Source organism: Mustela lutreola, chromosome 6 (genome assembly GCF_030435805.1).
Source record: "Mustela lutreola isolate mMusLut2 chromosome 6, mMusLut2.pri, whole genome shotgun sequence".
Taxonomy (NCBI): domain Eukaryota; kingdom Metazoa; phylum Chordata; class Mammalia; order Carnivora; family Mustelidae; genus Mustela; species Mustela lutreola.
In genome coordinates, this window is record NC_081295.1 from 142,899,579 (window position 1) to 142,917,776 (window position 18,198).

General features: G+C 39.3%; 1 protein-coding gene and 1 pseudogene across 1 annotated transcript in view; one reads left to right on the forward strand and one right to left on the reverse strand.

The window, feature by feature from the left end:
• The window catches only part of SMIM13 (small integral membrane protein 13), a 29,389-nt gene extending 11,450 nt beyond the window's left edge, over positions 1-17,939 (forward strand). Inside the window, exon 2 of the mRNA XM_059179251.1 lies at positions 13,501-17,939. Within this exon, the coding sequence (XP_059035234.1) occupies positions 13,501-13,688 (188 nt within the window). The 3' untranslated portion in view covers positions 13,689-17,939. The remainder of the gene's footprint in view (positions 1-13,500) is intronic.
• On the reverse strand, positions 3,560-3,826 carry LOC131834522 (U6 snRNA-associated Sm-like protein LSm5; annotated as a pseudogene).
• Positions 17,940-18,198: the final 259 nt, after the last annotated feature.

The window sequence follows — 18,198 nt, forward strand, 5'->3', positions numbered from 1 at the left end:
CAACGTGGCTTAACAGACTGTGGACAGACTGAGATTTGCAGGCCTTGTTGAGTGCCCGGTTCAGGGTTCCTGCTGTGCCAAACAGGGTCAGGGAGTTAGTGACCAGAGCCGCACTCTGGCTGATCTAGCTTTACAGACTGCCAGCACTGCCACTTACTAGCTGTGTGACTTGAGCAGCACGCATAACCTCTTAATTTCAGCCCGCAGACAAATGCAAATAATAGAATCTGGGAATACTGAAGATTGATCTATTTCTGCTTATGTAGCTCCCATTCAGGTACAAGTGAAGAAATAGGAATTAACTGGTGTGTGGAAAATAGTTTTTCAAAGATTAAATCGGGTGTTAGAATGATACACATTTCAAAGATAATGAGAGAATAAGGTAAAACGTGTTCATCACAGAAAAGTGTGGAGAGAAAGTACAAATTTGATAAGTTTAAGCAAGTATACGCAGTGGTGTGACCAGCACCACAGTCGAGATAACAGAACATTTTGAGCACTCTGGAAGATTCCCTCATGTCCTTTTGTAGTCTGACCTCAAGCTCCTTGGAACAGTTGCCCTGCTTTCCATAACCATAATTTTGCCTTTTCTAGAATTTAATGTAAATGGAGTCATGCAGCAAGTCTTTTGTGTTTGAGTTCTTTCACTTAGCATAAGGCTCTTGAAAGCCATCTGTATTGTTGTATATATCAGTGATTCATTTTTTTAAATTGATGGTTAATATCCCATTGGATGGGTATACACAGTTTGTTAATCCAGTTGCTTACTGGTGGATGTTAGGGTTTTGAGTTTGGGGCTGTTACAAGTATTACTGCTATTGTTAGTATTCATCTACAAGTCTTGGTGGGGATATATGTTCTCGTTTCTCTTGGGTAAATTTATAAGAAATTGCTAACTGTTTTCCATTGCCAACAGCCATGTTGTCAAGTGTCTGTTTAAATTCTTTGCCCGCTTAAGAAATTGCATTGGTCTTTTTTTTTTTAATTTCTTATTTTTTATAAACATGCATTGTCTTTTTATTATCAAGTTGTAACCATTCTTATTTATTTTGGGTACAGTCTTTATCAGATACATGTTTTGTAGATACTTTTCTTTGAAGTAATTTTTTGTGTTTGGTATAGGTTAAGGATCAGGGTTCTTTTTACATAAGGGTGTTTTAGCATCAGTTATTGAAAAGGCAGTTGTTGGAAATCACTTGATCATCTCTATATGGGTTTATTTCTGGACTCTTCTTTTCCACTGACATATATGTATCTTTATGCCAATTGTGTAGGTTATGCAGTGTTATTGTTTTCAAAATGTTTACTGTTTTAGATCCTTTGCATTTCCTTATGAGCTTTAGAATCAGCTTGTTAAAATAGATCTATTCAAGTTGGAGAGAATAGACATGTTAATCTTACAATCCATGGCCATATTGTATCTCTTTATTTTTATTTTTATTTATTTATTTTCTTAGGACTATAATTTTTCTCAGCAACATTTTATGTATTTCAGTATATAATACAGTTCTTGCACTAATTTTGTCAAATTTAACTGCAAAGTTTTCATAGTTTTGATGCTGTTGTACATGGTACTCATTTAATGTTTGCTGTAAATATATAGAAATACAAATGACTTTTGCATATTGGCAGTATATTCTACAAAACTGCAAAATTCACTTATAACCTTTATTTTTTTGTAAATTCCATAGAATTTTTTACCCAGAGGTTTTATACCAACTGCAAATGAAGATTGTTTTACCTATTCCTTTCAGTGTCTATGTCTTTTAGTTTTTGCCTCATTGAAAGAAATGGGTGAGAGCAGATCTTTCTCCTTGATCTTTTGTAGAGAAACAGTCTCTCACTGTTCAGTTTAATGTTAGCTGTAGTTTGTAGATATTCTTTATCAGGTCAGAAAAGGAAACTTTCCTTCTTACTTTGAAATTTTTTTAAAAATTAGCAGTGGATGTTGGATTTCTTTTCACATGTTTTTTCTGCATTGAGATGATCATGGCATTTTTCTCTGTTTGTATGGTGTATTACATTAAATTTTGAATGTTAAAACATTCCTCAGATAAGCCCTTTTTATATATTGATGGGTTATGCTTTTCATATATTGCAGTATTTGATTTACTAAAAATGTAAGGTTTTCCCATTTACATTCATGAGGAATATTAGTAGCTTTCTTAAATGCCTTTATCTGGTTTTGTCACAATGGTCATGTAAGACCTAATCAGTAAGTTGGGAAGTGTTCCTCTTTTAATTCTTGTAAGAGTTTGCTCAGAATTAGGATGTTAGTTTTCTGTTGCTGCATAACAAATTACCACAAACTTCACAGTTTATGACAACATATAATTATTAGCTCAGTTTCTGCAGGTTCAGAGTCTGGATATGGCTTAAGCTGGGTCCCCTGTTCTCCATCTCACGGGTGCATTCAGTGCCTGTCTCTTAGGACTGCTGACAGAATTCAGTTCCTTGTGACTGACTGTAGCACTTAGAGTGGCTTGCTTTAAGTCAACAGGAGAATCTCTGTGATACCAAGGAAGGTCTCAGTCTCTCTTTTAAAGATTTATGCTTAATTAAGTTGGGTCTACCTACTGTAATTTCTCTTTTCAGTAACTCAGAATCAACTGATGGAGGTCTGCAAAATCCTTCTACGTTTATCACATAACCTGCCCCATCACCCTTGCTGTATTCTTTTGGTTGGAAGTAGATCACAGGTTCCATCCACACGTGGAAAAGGTCACACAAGAGGTACACATGGCTTGATTCATTGAGGTTACTAAGCTAAATCTGCCACAGTGTGTATGATTTCTTTCTTAAGTGTTTGGTAGAATTAATCTGGGCCAGGACTTTTCTTTTGAGGAAATTATTAAGTACACATTGAATTTCTTTGCTAGGTACTGAGCTGTTCTAGTTATCTGTTTGTTTTGTGAGTTTTCATAGTTTGTGCTTTTCAAGCATTTTAATCTGAATTGTGTAATTTTTAAAAATAAAGTTTGTAATATTGTCATTACCCTTTTAATATCTGTGGGATCTACGGTGATGTCTTCCTTTTCATTCCTTATTTGTGTATCCTTTTTTTTTTCCCCCACATGATCAGTTTGGCTGGAGGTGTATACATTTTACTGATCATTTTGAAGAATTAACTTTGATTTGTGTTTTTCCCCCTTTATTATTCGTCCATATTCTGTGTAATTGCTTTGCGCTTTTCTCTTTATTTTCTTCTACTTATTCTGAGTTTAATTTGTACTTCTCTAGTTTCTCATGGTAGAAGCTTAGGATATTGATTTTAGGCCTTTTTTTTTTTAATAGTTAATAAATCTCTTTGTGGGTATTGCTTTTATTTTATGTTTTTTAACCCAAAACATTTTTATTTTAGTCTTCAAAGAACAAACTGTTCTTCTTTTTCCAAGATAATAGTGGTTAATTTACAAAAGTGGGCATTTACAAATGCATCTTCAAAATATTTCCCTTTAACGTGAAACTTAGCTTTATAGAATCCAAACATTAAAAGGTTAAAAAATTTTTTTCTATTTTGTTATTATAGGACAAAACAGAGAAAGTCCAGGAAATCCATTCATACTTCAGAACCTTCTCTAGGAACTAGCATTGTTGTATTATTTCCATTTAGCAGAATTTCATCTAATTTAGTGATCCTTCTTCCTTCTGGTGTGATTTCACTCAGTGACATCCTCCAGTACCATATTGACAAAGTCCTCAAATCCCAAGAGTGCCAACCATTTTTTTGTCACTTTACATCACAGTGAATTCTTCATCCTATACTTTTGTCCACAAGCTTTAGAGGCAGCAGTTGCAATGGGTTAGTGGTAGGGTTAGCTGCCATGGCTATGCCAGAAGTCACAGGTATTGCTTTTGATCTAAACAAAAAATTTTCCTGGGGGTCAGGGAGAGGAGTCCTGGGTGGGGGGATGGGCTACGTAGGCGATGGGCATTAAGGAGGACATTTGTTGTGATGAGCACCAGGTGTTGTATGTAAGTGATGAATCGCTAAATTCTATTCCTGAAATCAATACTACTACACTATATTTTGACTAACCTGAATTTAAATTAAAAAAAAAAATTCCATTCAAACTATTTTTATGTTTCACTTGTGATTTCTCTTTGGAATGGATTATTTAGGAGTATGTTGTTTAAACTTTGAATATTTGAATTTTTTCCCCAATACTATTTTGTCATCAATTTCTAGTTTAATTTTGTTATGGTCAGAAAATATATTTTGTATAAAAAAATAAGAAGGTTTACCCTTAAAGTTAATGAGACTGATTAATGTTATATTTTGGTAAATGTTCTATGTACACTTGAAAAGAATGATTCTTTTATAGTTATTGAATAGAATGTATTGTATATGTCAGATCAACTTGGTTGATAAGGCTGCTCGGTGTCTTAAAGCAGTTCTCTCCATTTATAACTATATTATGTAGCAGGCATCTTCAGGCTCTGAAATGGGTTAATTGGTGAAAGTCATTATACCCTTAAGTTCATGGGTAGTTTTGTCTGCGTGTTAGGGGGCTGAGACCATGGAGATTGGTTGATTTGAGTGTCTCCTCTGTACCAGGTACTGTTGAAGACATAGGGAACAAAGTGGAAGACATTGATAAACCATACATTTCCTTGTCTTCAGAAACTTGTGTTTGGGGGGGAATGGGAGACAGTTATTAATGCAGTGAAGGGTGGAAGTGAGTGTGGAGTGCTAAAGCAGTCACCCAAGACGACAACATTATACTGAAGAGAGTGCAGTAGAAAGGTATAGAAGTTATGTACAAATGACGTTCAAAATTCTTAATAATGGTGGTAGTAGTAGCCTTGTGTCTCTAGTGAGCCTGTGAGAGGAAGGGACTGGAACCTAGGAGACAGTGACAATGGGTAACGTTTGATAGGTGTTTCTTAACGTGCCATGCATTCTCTTCACTGTTACCCTTTGAGAGTGGGTACTATTATCTCCATTTAACGCAGGAGGAAACTGAGGCACATGGAGGTTAACTGGCTCAAGTTGCGGTTAAGTTGCTGAGTTGGGATTCTTGGCCAAGCAGTGTGGCTCCAGCCTGCATGTGAGCTGTCAGCCGTTATACTGATAATCCAGTCGACAGATAGTAAGGATTTGGTGTAGGCTCGAGAATGGCATTGGGAATGTAGAGAAGGAAAACAGATGGCAGAGGGCTTATTGAGGTAGAATCTTAAGCACTAAGGGAGAAGAGGGGTCAGTGTGCTGAAAAGGAACTGTTTCTCACCAGAGAGATGGGGAGAGAATGTAATACCCATAACAGAAATCTGAAAATCGAAGAAGGAGCTGCAGGATATATATATACTTTGTAAAGTTGTCTTCAAGCCAGCCAAGCCAATTCCTGTCTGGGGTTCAAGAAAGGTGGGAGGTATGGAGGGAAAATGTGGTTAGCATTTGTCATAGAGGTAACATGTTGATCTGTGGGTGCGTCGTGGTCACCAAAGAGAGAAGAAAATAAAGAAGAGGTTGTAAAAGGCAACTTAAAAAATGTCCTGTGTGTTGGATCGGAGAGTTTTGGATGTGGAGGTGTTACAGTTCAGCGTGTTGATTTGGTAATGGTATCTCCAGGGGCTCATCATCCCCTGTTGCCCAGTGTGTCATTACGAAAGGGGCGTGTGCAGTAGAGGGTATGATATGGTGGCACGAGGAGCATGGCTCTATTTTTACTTCGCCTTGTCTGTGGCCTTGGATAAATTATCCTGGAAGTGAGCCTTAGCTGCCTTCAGAGAAAAATAAAAATCAGAGGACTGAAAATGGAAAAGAGCTTTGTACAACTTGAGATTGGTATTGAGGCAGTTAGTTAACCACTTAGGTGCCGTTGTGAACGTGGGATTATGTAACTCCATTGGAATGATGCCCCAAAGACAGACATTTGTGATTATACTGTAGGTGGGCTTTTGACCCAAGAAGATCCTGGGGAGTGAAATAAAATTCTCAGTCTACTTAGTGTTTTGTGCTTTAGCCATACTTCCACCATGAAGATCTGAGAAATTAGAGAACACTTAAATTTTGTTGCTCTCTTGCCTAGCTGGCCTTCTTCAATGGCTGAGTCACTTTGAGCCTTTATTTTCTTATCTAGAAATTGGTGATAATGATTCCCGTCTCATTAATTCAGAGGGCAGTTGGGAGGATTACAGGACTGTTGAATAGAAAAGCACTTTGTAAACTGAGAGCTCTATAATTACAGCTTGTCCCTTGGGTTTGGGTTGTGTCGATGGTGTTGGTTCATCTCTCGGGTTCATCTTGCTATCACTACCCTTCCACTGCCAGCACCTTTATCTTGCAGAGAAAAACAATGTACAGTGTGTTTCATGAAACTCATCCTTTGAACCAGTGCTTCGTTATTGGCACACAAAACTGAATGCTCCTTCGCTTATCCCAGAATATACACCCTCTGTTGCCAGCCAGTGTTTCTGACATATGGTGCTTATCACTGTGAGACTGGGGCAAGGCACTCACTTGCCTTTTAAACTGTGGAGAACTGCAGGGCTGCTTTCATCAGTCAGTGTAAATTTCTGATTCTGTATACATATAATGGTGGACAGTTCTTCTCTCCCCACTTCTCCCACTTCCTCCTTCCCATTTCTTTCTTACTAAATCCCAGGACGGGGTACAAAACATACATCCCGTACAGGAATGTCAGGTAAGCCCTTTCTGGTGTCTTTGTATCTGGTCTCAGTGGGAGGAACTGTATGAGCTCTACTTCCCAACAGTTCCTGTCGGCTGTAGGCATGCAGGGCACAGGGGTAAGACCTTTTCAGTAAAAGGTAGCTTTTTTAGTGATTATTATTCTTTTCATCCCACTGCCCCACAAAGATACATACACATACCTGGTAGAAGTTGGTCACTCGGGGCCAGAGTCCAAATTGAGCTGGTGTAGTTACATGGGAAGTCAGAGTTGTACTCCTCAAAGCTTTCTAGCAGACTATGTTGAGTAGCCAGTTGGAGTGATTTTGTTGTAAATGGCTGTCAAATGGTAATCACATATCTTTAGGGTCATTCCATTGGATAATAAATACTTTTGAACTGGCCTTACATTTACTTGTGTTCTTTTCCCTAAAAGAGAGACTGTGACTGCCAGCCTCCTCTGGTCTCACCTCACCCGCACCGGAAGTAGTTCTTAGTTCAGGAGGTTGAGGACCTCTTGCAGCGTGGACATTCAGTAAAGGTTACACTGTGTTGTGGTTTTGAAGGAATCAAGGCAAGAAGATGGAAGAGTTTATCCAAAAGAAGAATTGCCTGCCTAACTCAGGGATGTTTTGTTTTCGAGTGACTCATTCGTGGGGACCATCCTCCAGGACTGTTGCTAAAAAAAAAAAGTAGAGGAGACTGCTTTCCTGGATTCTTTCTGTAGACTCTCCTGTCCACTCCCCTACAGTCTCTAAGATCGCATTCCAGCTCTCTGGCATAAGCCCCGCAGCCATGCTCGTGATCCCTAATACAGGTGATGTACCCTGACGCTGGGCCTGGGTCTGACACTAGACCCAAGTTGGGATGGAAGTCCTGGTTTTTGGGTTTTTTTTTTTTTTTTTTTTTGAGGTTATGAACTGAAAAGTCTTTCGTAGAACAGGGAAGAAGCAGCTATGTGCAGGGGAAGCAGGAGAAGAAAGTGAAGCAAATGTGTAGAGAGAAACAGATACTGCTGTGAGAATGACATTGGTGCACAACAGCCTTCTCCTAGTTGTAGCAACCTGTAGTTGTTCCCCATGTAGTCTGTAAAGCTGACTCTCCTGTAAGCAAACAATAAATTCCCTCGCTTTGGTGAAGATAAGTCAAGGTTTCTGTTACAAACCGTGTATATGACTTTCTACTTTGTTTTTATCTTAAGACCAGTATAACTTAACTATAGATGAATAGAGCAGCTACCAGAAGTATGTGAGTGGACAGTTTCGTTAAACTGAATGACAATTTGACCATTCAATGATAAGTGCAAAGCATTTCCTTTCAGTACTTGTCCCAGAGTTAAAAAAAAAAAAAAATGTATTATCATCGTAGTAACTGTCTTACTAGCAGCTTTATCTGGCGCTGTTGTGGTTTCCTTGGGTATATACCCATTGGGTTTTTAATAATGGTTCTTTTTCTAAAATAAATGAGCATATGTGTAACTTTTTTTTTTTTTAATCAAACTGCCTGGAGTGTTTAGAATCATCCTTTGTTCAGACTAATAATGCTTTTTGTAGAAGCATGAGATCTTACTAATGTGGGTACTGTGATATGGGAACTCCCTTTTCCCACTTCCTTCTGCCATCTGTCTTGGAAAAATTACAGCTCTGTTAGAACTTAAGTCATTTTACGTGGAGAGCAACTTGTTGACCTTCCCTCAGTTTAATAAATACCACCGCAGTTCTTATCTACACTGCAGTTTGTCTTTTAGCTTTGCATCCCGCCCTGTCATTATAATAAGTCCATAACAAACAAGCCCGGTGAATATTTGTTCTTTTTGGCTGCCCAGCAGATGAACTCTGTATCTCAGTCAGGGGAATTCTCTGCTTCAGATGTTTGTGGGAAGCAGTGTGACGGCGCACATGCTCCCCTTCCACTCCCAACCCTTGCATATCCTAATACCTGATAGATCAGAATGCAGCGCAGGGCGGGGGTGCTGGGGTGGGGGGGGTGGGTGTGGGGGGTGGGGGGGTGCAGAGATTAGCATGCCTTTAAAGTTTTCTTATCCCAGGTTGGGGGATACAAATGAGAGGTGCGAAAAGGAATGGAAAAGGAGTGGTTTAGCGAGTGGTTTAGCACTGTGTGGAGGGTGGGGGGAGGCAGTGTGAGTGTGGAGGTAGTAGTAGCCTGACCTGACTTAACTGCTCTGAACTCAAGCAGCGCATTGGCAACCACATTACGAATTTTGATTTGAGATTGAATCCCTTGCATAGGTTGTTGGCAGTGATTTAAAAAAAATTTTTTTTTGTTTGTTTGTTTCATTAACCTTGAGAAAGAGAGTTTGTGATCTAGCTGAATGCTGTTGTACCATCCCAAACAGACTGCAACAGGTGTCCTTAATGAGTTCCTTACTGTGTAGATTTCAGTGCTAGGAGACTTCGCTTTCTCTTAACCATCAGCACAGGGGCACACTAGTAATTTATGATGGGACTCCAGTCATGCCAGCCCTTCTCTATAGTCTCTAGTCAAAAGAGTACTTCCCTACTTTTTTTTTTTTTTTTTTGAGATTTTATTTATTTATTTGACAGACAGAGATCACAAGCAGGCAGAGAGGCAGGCACAGAGAGAGAGGAAGGGAATCAGGCTCCCCATTACGCAGAGAGCCCGATGCTGTAATGTGGGTCTCAAACCCAGGACCCTGGGATCAGGACCTGAGCCAAAGGCAGAGGCATTAACCCACTGAGCCACCCAGGTGCCCCTCCCTACTTTTCTTTATGGTCATTTCACACCTTGTAGCCACAGTTGGAGTGTTTGTTCTTTATGAGGTCAAGACTGTGGTCTTTGAGAGTCAAAACTCACCTGAGTTAAGGGTTTTCATTCCTGTTTGTTGAAATCAGCTGCCTTTAATAATTTAGGCCAATTAATGGCATAGCCATATTCAAAACAATGTAAGTATTCATGACTGACTTATTAGTTTCTGACTTGTTTTTCCTGATTCTTTTATTAATCAGTCATATTTGTCTATTGTGGAAAAATCTTGTAAGTATAGGGAAGTATTTAAAAACAAACAAAAAACCTGCGCAGGGCTTTTTATTTGAGGGGGGACACAAGTGGGCAGGGGGGCCAAGGGAGAGGGAGAAGTGGGCTCCCCGCAGAGCAGGGAGCCTGATGCTCCCTCGGGTTTGATCCAAGGACTCTGGGATCAGGACCTGAGCTGCAGGCAGACGCTTAACCAACTGAGCCATCCAGGCATGTGTGTGTGTGTGTGTGTGTGTGTGGTGTCCCCCCCCCCCCATGCAGGGTTTTTTAATTAATCTGCAGATTCAGTTGTAATCCCTATCAATTCTCATTTCCTTTTTTGCAGAGATCCACAGTATAATTCTAAAATTTATATGAAAATGCAAGGGACTCAGAACAGCCAAAACAGTCTTGAAAAAAAACAAAGATGGTAGACTTCAACTCTCAATTTTAAAACTTTTTAAAAGATTTTATTTATTTATTTGAGAGTACAAGTAGGGTAAAGGACAGAGGGAGAGCAGACTCCCCGCTGAACAGGGAGACCATGTGGGACTCCATCCCGTGACTTCAGGATCATGACCTGCGCCAACGGTAGATGCTTAACTGACTGAGCCACCCAGGTGCCCATGTCATTTGATTTTTGACAAAGGTGTCAAGACAGTTTATTGGAGAGAAGAGCAGTCTTTCAACAAAAGGTTTGGGAACAATTTGATAACCACATGCAGAAGAATGAATTTGAATCTTCTCTTGCTAAAATTAGCTAAAATAGACCTAAATATAAGAGCTAAAAGTAAAACTGTTAGAATAATACATAGGTGTAAATCTTTGTGACCTTGGATTAGTCAGTGGGTCCCCTAGATACGACATGAAAAGTAGAAACAGCCAAAGAAAAAATTGATTAGATGGGTTTTATGAAAGAAAAAAAAAAGATATATTAGGCTTCATCATATTTAAAAACATTTATACTTCAAATAATCTTGTCAAGACAGTGAAAAAAACAACCCAGAATGGAAGGAAATATTTGGAAATCATATCTCTAATAAAGGTCTAGTATCAAAAATATATAAAGAGCTCAGGGCACCGGGGTGGCTTGGTGGGTTAAGCCTCTGCCTTCGGCTCAGGTCGTAGTCTCAGGGTCCTGGAATCGAGCCCTGCATCAGGCTCTTGCTCGGAGGGGAGCCTGCTCCCTCCACCCCCTGCCCCTGCCTGCTTCTCAGCCTACTTGTGATCTCTGTCAAATAAATAGATAAAATCTTTAAAAAAAAAAAAAATATATATATATATATATATATATATATATATATATATATATATAAAGAGCTCCTACAACTCAATAATAAAAAGACAACCGGCTATAAAAAATGGGCAAAGCAATGGAATAATTTTTTTTTAAGATTTTATTTATTTATTTGACAGAGAGATCACAAGTAGGCAGAGAGGCAGGCAGAAAGGGGGGAAGCAGGCTCCCCGCTGGGCAGAGAGCCTGATTCAGGGCTCATCCCAGGACCCTGAGATCATGACCTGAGCCGAGGCAGAGGCTCAACCCACTGAGCCACCCAGGCGCCCCTGGGATAGATAATTCTCCGGAGAGGATATATAAGTAGACAATCGACATGTGAAAAGATGCTCACCATCTTTAGTCACGAGGGAAATGCAAATAAAAGCCACAGTGCTACACCCACTCAGATGACTGTCACCCGAAAGGTGGACAATGGAGAGAGTTGGTGAGGATGAGGGAAACTGGAACCTCGTGCAGCTCCAGACGTGGGGATGTGGAGTGATACAGCTGCTTTGGAAAACAGTTTAGCAATTTCTCAAGTGGTTAAGCGTCAAGTTACCACGTGATCCAGCAGTAGTCCTCCTAGGGATATACCCAAGAGAAATGAAAATCTGTCTCTTCAAAAACTTGTACACAAATGGTCATTGCAGCCAAACAGCAGAATCTGTTTTCTTTTATACCAGCCCCAAAGGAGAAGCTACCCCAATGGCCCTTCACTGCTGAATGGTTAAACCACATGTGATATGTCTGTACAATGGGATATTTTTCCGTGATAAAAAGGAATGAAGTGATACCTGTGACATGGATGATGAACCTTGAAAGTATAGGTCAAGTGGATGGAGCCAGACCTAGAAGATGACATGTTGTGATGGGAAATGCTCGGAATAGACAAATCCGTAGAGACAGTTCCATTACTGGTTGCCAGGGGTGGGGGAGGAGGAAATAGGGAGTGACCGCTGATGGATGTGGGGTTTCTTTTGGGGTTGGTGAAAATGTTCTGGGCTTTGATCGTGATGATGCTTGTACAGCCTTGTGAATATACTCAAAACCACTGAATTGTAACCTTTGAAAGCAAATTTTCTGCTATGTGACTTGGATCTCAATTAAAAGAAAAGATAATTAACAAAATAGAAGCCATGTCCGATCCCACTGCCCAGGGACCCGCACAGCTTACTATTGCTTACTCAGTGCCAGACAGCGCGGCCCTGTAGGCCTCCTCTCATTTAATTCCCACTGTAGCTTTGTGATCTTCTTTCAGAACTGGGGCTCCTGATGCCTCCAGAGTTCTTTCTGCTAATTCGCTGTGCCCACTTTTACGAAGAGCTGTGGGTGAAAAAGAGAGCATGGTGACTTGGAATATTATGAAAATACTACTTGATGAAGTGAAGTGCATTACTCACATGGTTGACGAAAGTTCACTTATGGTGTGGTTCAGTTAGCATTCAGCGCTCAAGCTTCAGGGAAAGCAAGCCCTTGAGAAATCGCATTAAGCCCCTTAAGTTTTAGTCTTTTAATACCAAGGAGCTTGTGTTGTTCTTTTTTCTTTTTTTCTCTTCAGAGACTGCAAGAAAGAAACAAGTAGAATTAGAACATCCTTAAGTGGTCGTTCAGGGTGACCTGGTATAATACAGGGGTAGAAAAGCTGCTTGGATTTTGTCTTCGGAAAATGCTGCTCCTCAGAACATGCTATGGTCCATTGCTTTTCTATTAAACTAGAGAGTTGAAAGTAGAAGGCAACACCAGCGTGGAAAACTTTGTCACAGTGGTTACTTTTGTTTGCTTTAATAGGCGCTTAACATTTCAGAGCAACTAGTCATGGCTTCAGAGGTTTTATCCTATCTACTCATTTTATTGATTGATCCTTACTCATGTGAGTCTGAAATGTAGTGAACTTCAGACTCCTTGCAAAAACAAACAAAACATGGTCAGTAATTTTTATTTTTAAGGAGAGTTCAGACTTTTTAATGACTCTGACTTGAAAATATACTGTATTTTAAAAAATCTTGTATTTCAGGTAGTGGTGCTCTGGCTTTATTCTTTCATCATGTAATTAAAGAACATGTATTAATTTCCTTGAAAAATGTATTATTTCTAGAAACTTCTGAATAGCTTGATTCTGACAGAATTTCTCAGAGAAGTGCCTTGACCCCTGCCACATAATGGTTTCACATTGTGGTCAGATCAGACTTTCTTTTAGTAAGTATTAGCACTGAGACATAACTGTCCCAGGGAAATGCAAAGTATCTTCTTTTTTCCCCCAATAAAGTGCTCTCAGAGATTTGATTTTAATATAATAAACACTTGGACCTAGATATCGTAATGTCATCATAATTTTAATGTAGATGGAGCACGCTTGGGTTCTAAATTCCTTGAAGGCAGAAACTTTTTGCCATTCTTGTGTAATGTCAGAGTTTATTCTTGTGCCTTGTCCATGGTTTAAAAAAAAAAGTAAAAAATATATTTACAATCACATACTTGTTGATACTATCTATACTGTTTTATAATATATCCCTGACACATACACAATTAACTGGCATGTCCTCCATTGATAATATTGTGTGTAATAATTTTTCTTAATGTTTCTGTCTCTTTTTAGGTTGGTATTTTGTATGGCATCTTTTTTTATCAAAATTCAAGTTTCTGCGGGAACTGGTGGGAGATACAGGATCTCAGGAGGGAGATCATGAGCCGTCGGGCTCTGAGACGGAAGAAGACACTTCGTCATCTTCTCACAGGATCAGATCTGCTCGGCAAAGAAGGGCACCTGCTGATGAAGGCCACTGACCCTCGCTCTAGTCCTGTACCAGTGAAGGATGAAAGGCAGTGGGGAGCCTCTGTCTTTAATGACCGGGCTATACAGTTTGGTAAAAGATGGAAGAACATTTTTACTTGGATTTTAAGTCCAATTAAAAGAAAAAAAGATTTCTAATGTTAAGCCATATGAAAATAAAGGGAATTAAAACCAAATCAGACCATTGCAGATTTCATCTTAAAGGTAATCTTTTGCTTTACTAGCTTTCCACCTGCATACTTACTCTCTGGCTCCCAGTTTATTACCTTGCACTGGTGTGTCTCTGGTAAACATTACATGCTTGAAAAACCGTATTTTATCGATTCTGTAATGTATGTTGTGTTTTTGTTTTTGTTTTCACATTTTACCTTGTCCGAAATTGGGATGTATCTCGTAATTACTGTGAACCAGGAGAGGGTCATGATGTGATTATCCCAGCCTGTGTGTGTGTGAACTTGCTAACAGCTTGTCCCAGCATCGTCACGGTATTGTTCGTACCAAATGTGTCAGGTTTAATTGGCATTTAAAGATGTCTTCAAAAAGATTGCACTATGATTCAGCATTGAAACGAAAAGTGATTGTGTACGCAGAAAAGCATGGAAACAGAGCCGCGGGGCGTACGTTCGGGACTAGTGAAGCAAACGTCCGGCGCTGGAGGAATGACCGCCATTCCATATTTTCTTGTAAAGCGACAACAAAATGCTTTACGGGACCCAAGAAAGGAAGATACCCACAAGTAGATGAAGCCGTACTGTGTTTTGTCAGTGAGATGCATGCACAAGGATTGCCTGTCACGTTCCAAGCAATGTGATTGAGGGCAGGAGAAATGGCCAGAACCCTGGGGGTCGACGAAACAAAGTTCAAAGCGACAAGAGGCTGGTGCGATCGGTTCCTGCGCCGAGCAGGGTTATCTTTAAGGCATCAAACATTGTTTTGCTCCAGACTTTCTGCTGACAGGAAACAGAAGACGGGGGTGGGGCACTCTTTCAAGAAACGCGGCATCCCCAGTGCGCTCAGTGACACCAAAAATGCTGTTCTGTAGAAGAATGTGGACGTCGATGGCTGTGGTCTGAGCAGTGATTCAGAAGAGTTGGACTCAGAATATGAGGTTATAGTTATAACCTAACCACTTACTTCACACCTTCTTTATGCACAAGATTGATGTGTTAAAAATCTGCTTAAAACCATTTCAATAAATATAAACATTCTACACACTATGAGAGCATTGTGTCAGTTTCATTGCCTGTTATTTCTTAGTGATACATATGGTGCATCTTGCAGTTGATGGGATCTTAAATAAAAAATAGTTTGTAAATTTATTTTTCCTTGTGAGGTAGCAGTTATTTATTGGGGCACTTAATCCTGCCTCTTAAAATGCTGTTAAAATAGTTATCCTCTATGAGATAGTTGGTTTTGTTTTTTGTTTTTTTGTTTGTTTGTGTTTTTTTTTTCAACATATTCAAGATTTCATAGCAGTGACTTAGCCTAAGAATGGTCTTCTACTTCAGGAAAGCAGGATTCAATTCTCCCTTTATATGGGAGAGCTTCACACTCAAGGCATGTGTTGTGGAGAAGGTCCTTCTTCACAGACAATTCAGTGACGAGACCTCAGAGGTCCTGGGTACCAAGGGAAACAGAATGGGTGCAAATGCCCACTTCACTGGAAAAGAACTTGCCAGGTGTCCGTGTTTGTCTTCACTAAAACTTGGACTGAAGGTTCACCAGGGAAGAGAGAGATGGATTCAACAACCCTTCCTGTTCAGTGTTACCACTCTGCTCAAGAGTGGATTGCAAAGCCAATTTCTTTTATGAATCCAAGTTCCTTTTTGTGTGTGTGTTTACCCTTTTCTCCCTTAAGAACTAGCCATCACAGGGCATTACCTCTATGTTATGATGGTGTATGATACCTCATACTCCATGCTGATGGTTTTGCCAACAGACCACTTGCACTCCTGAGGTATGCCTCTGCCATCACTAGTCCTTTGGTCTTACACTGAAAGGGAATTTATAGAGCATGCACTTAATTTTAAACATTTGCTAGGGAAAGATCCCCAGCTGCCCAGAGTTGGGCATAATCTTTCTGTCATGTCCTTACTGGATGCATTTTTCTCTTATTCTGTGACTATAGAGATTAATAGAACAGTGACCTAAGTTTCAGGCATGCATTTTAGTGCTTCATACCACCTGGATATCAAATTTAAAATGGTCCTCAGAAAAATGAATGCCTAAAATCTTCTTGGTATAGGAGGCTATTTAATGAGATCTTTCATAGTCTAAAACTTGGAGCTGTGGATTCTGCTTTATAGGGGATACCTTGGATTTAGGTGATAATAGTGGTTGAAAAACCTTAAATAACAAGTGAGCTTCTATACTATTTCAGTATTAAGGAATGATGGTCTCTCTAACCCCACATAACCTGCAAGGGTCATCATAATACTACAGACGAATCCACGGCGGGGGGGGTGGTGGTGGTGTATGTGTTGGTATTATTTATTAACATTTATGTTTCAAGGATATCTTTTTTAGTAGAATTTAAGGAAGGAAATATCCTGTTTAACTTGTTTGGAAAATATATCCAAAAGCATGTTAATCTCTTAACACCCCACCATGTTTTAATTTCTCCTCAGAGAGTCAAAAGAAAACACTGGTGCCAATATGAAAATTCTATAAACGAACTTCTAAAACATGTAGTGTTCTCTTGGACTCCCTGCCTCCCCCCCCCCCCCCCCAGTAACACTCAACATAGTACATATTCCTATGGCCACTGAGAAAGGCAAGAGGAATAGTAACACAATTATCTGTGTGGTACAGTGTTTTGTTCCTTTTCCTAGTTCAGTGCTTTTGTAACTACTCTCAGCCAGGACTTTCCAAGTACCTTCGCAGTTTCTCAGTGAGAGACAGACTGGCCTAGGGTTAATTTTGCAGTTTGGCAGGCGAGAATTCTACTACTGAACCACCCATGCAATTTTGCAGTTTGGAAAGATGCTGAGCATTAAGAGCACATACAAGTACCCGTCTTGTCAGAATGCTCACAAACGGTGATAGCCATTATCTGTACCATCTTTTGAGGATAAATTCTAAAATCCAGGACTTTCAGCAGTGTTGTTTCATGTTCTTAACCAATTTCCCGCATCTCTGTCTCTGAAACTTTTGTAAAAATTGCCTGTATTAAACATACTGGTTTGCATCGCTCTGATTTAAATGCCAAAAAACCCCACTAAATATTAATGTGGCACTGTTCAGTGAGGTTTTTAATATATAGGTTAAGCTAAAAATAGAATTCATCCCATGGATTTTGTAATGTTGTTTTCATGGTGGAAACATTAAATAAGTTGTTTTGGTGAATAGCTAATTCACATATGTGCTGACCCATTTCTTTAGATGATACTAGGTTTAAAACCACTTCTAACTGTTACTTTGCGGAAAGGAGGGAATATATTTGCGGAGAGGTGGGTGAACGATATTCATGGTTTCACAAAAAGTTATTTTAAAACAAAATGTGTCAAAAGATTTGAAAGTAGTACATTTTTATTGTTAGGAGCGACCTATTTTGACATTATTTTAAGGCAACAGTGCAGTATTTTTTAAAGTCTGTCTTTCTTACGAGGTATGTTTTAATGTAACATGTAGCCTGTGTAACTTTAGATTTTTGACCAGTAAACTTCAAGTGCTTTTATATTTAAAGTCGACTTTAAAAAGGTAAGGTTATAGACTTTCAAGCAACTAATGGAATAGTATTTTGTTATGGAGTCTAGAATTAAAGCGACATGTACGGGTGGCTTTTAAAGTATCCGCTATAGCTTTTAAAGCATAAAGAATGCCATTTTATCTTACTAAGTTACATTTTCCATTTGTTAATGTGTGCTGCCTATCTTATGACTGGTGTTCGATGTTACACTCAGTTATTATGACCGTGTTTGATGTTACACTCCCAAGTTAATTCTGCACTTAACCATTCACCAAATACTGCTGCTGTGGTTTCTTACTGGAAACATTCTGTGCTGTGCTATGATGCATTGTCATTCAGCTGCTTGACAAATAGGTTTATAAGGAATTAGAATTGTGTGCGCTAATAGTAGCTTTATATAAAAAAATGTAAATTCAGAGTTAAGCAATGTGTGTAAATGATCATTCACTGTTTTTGTTTTGGAACTGGTCAGAACTATACCTAAGCTTCTGTGGTTTGTTTGATGTTTTTAACTTTCACTTTAAACTGCCCAGAATAAATTAAAATGAAAACAGAAGTTTGGTATGTGTCATTGATGACCTATAGTAAGTATGTAAAGGTACCTGGGGCGTGAGGGGAGTTGAAGAGCAGTCATTTTTACCAGTGGTGCATCCTTCACCACTTTTCAAACTCTAAGGATCTATAAGAATTAAGACAGCAATAGTATTCCTGGTGCCGTGAAAATAATTGACTTGGAACCCAAAGGACATACAGCATTGGAGCGAAATTGGTTTATGTGTGGCCTTTGGTTTTCTTTTCATACTTTAGCCAACACC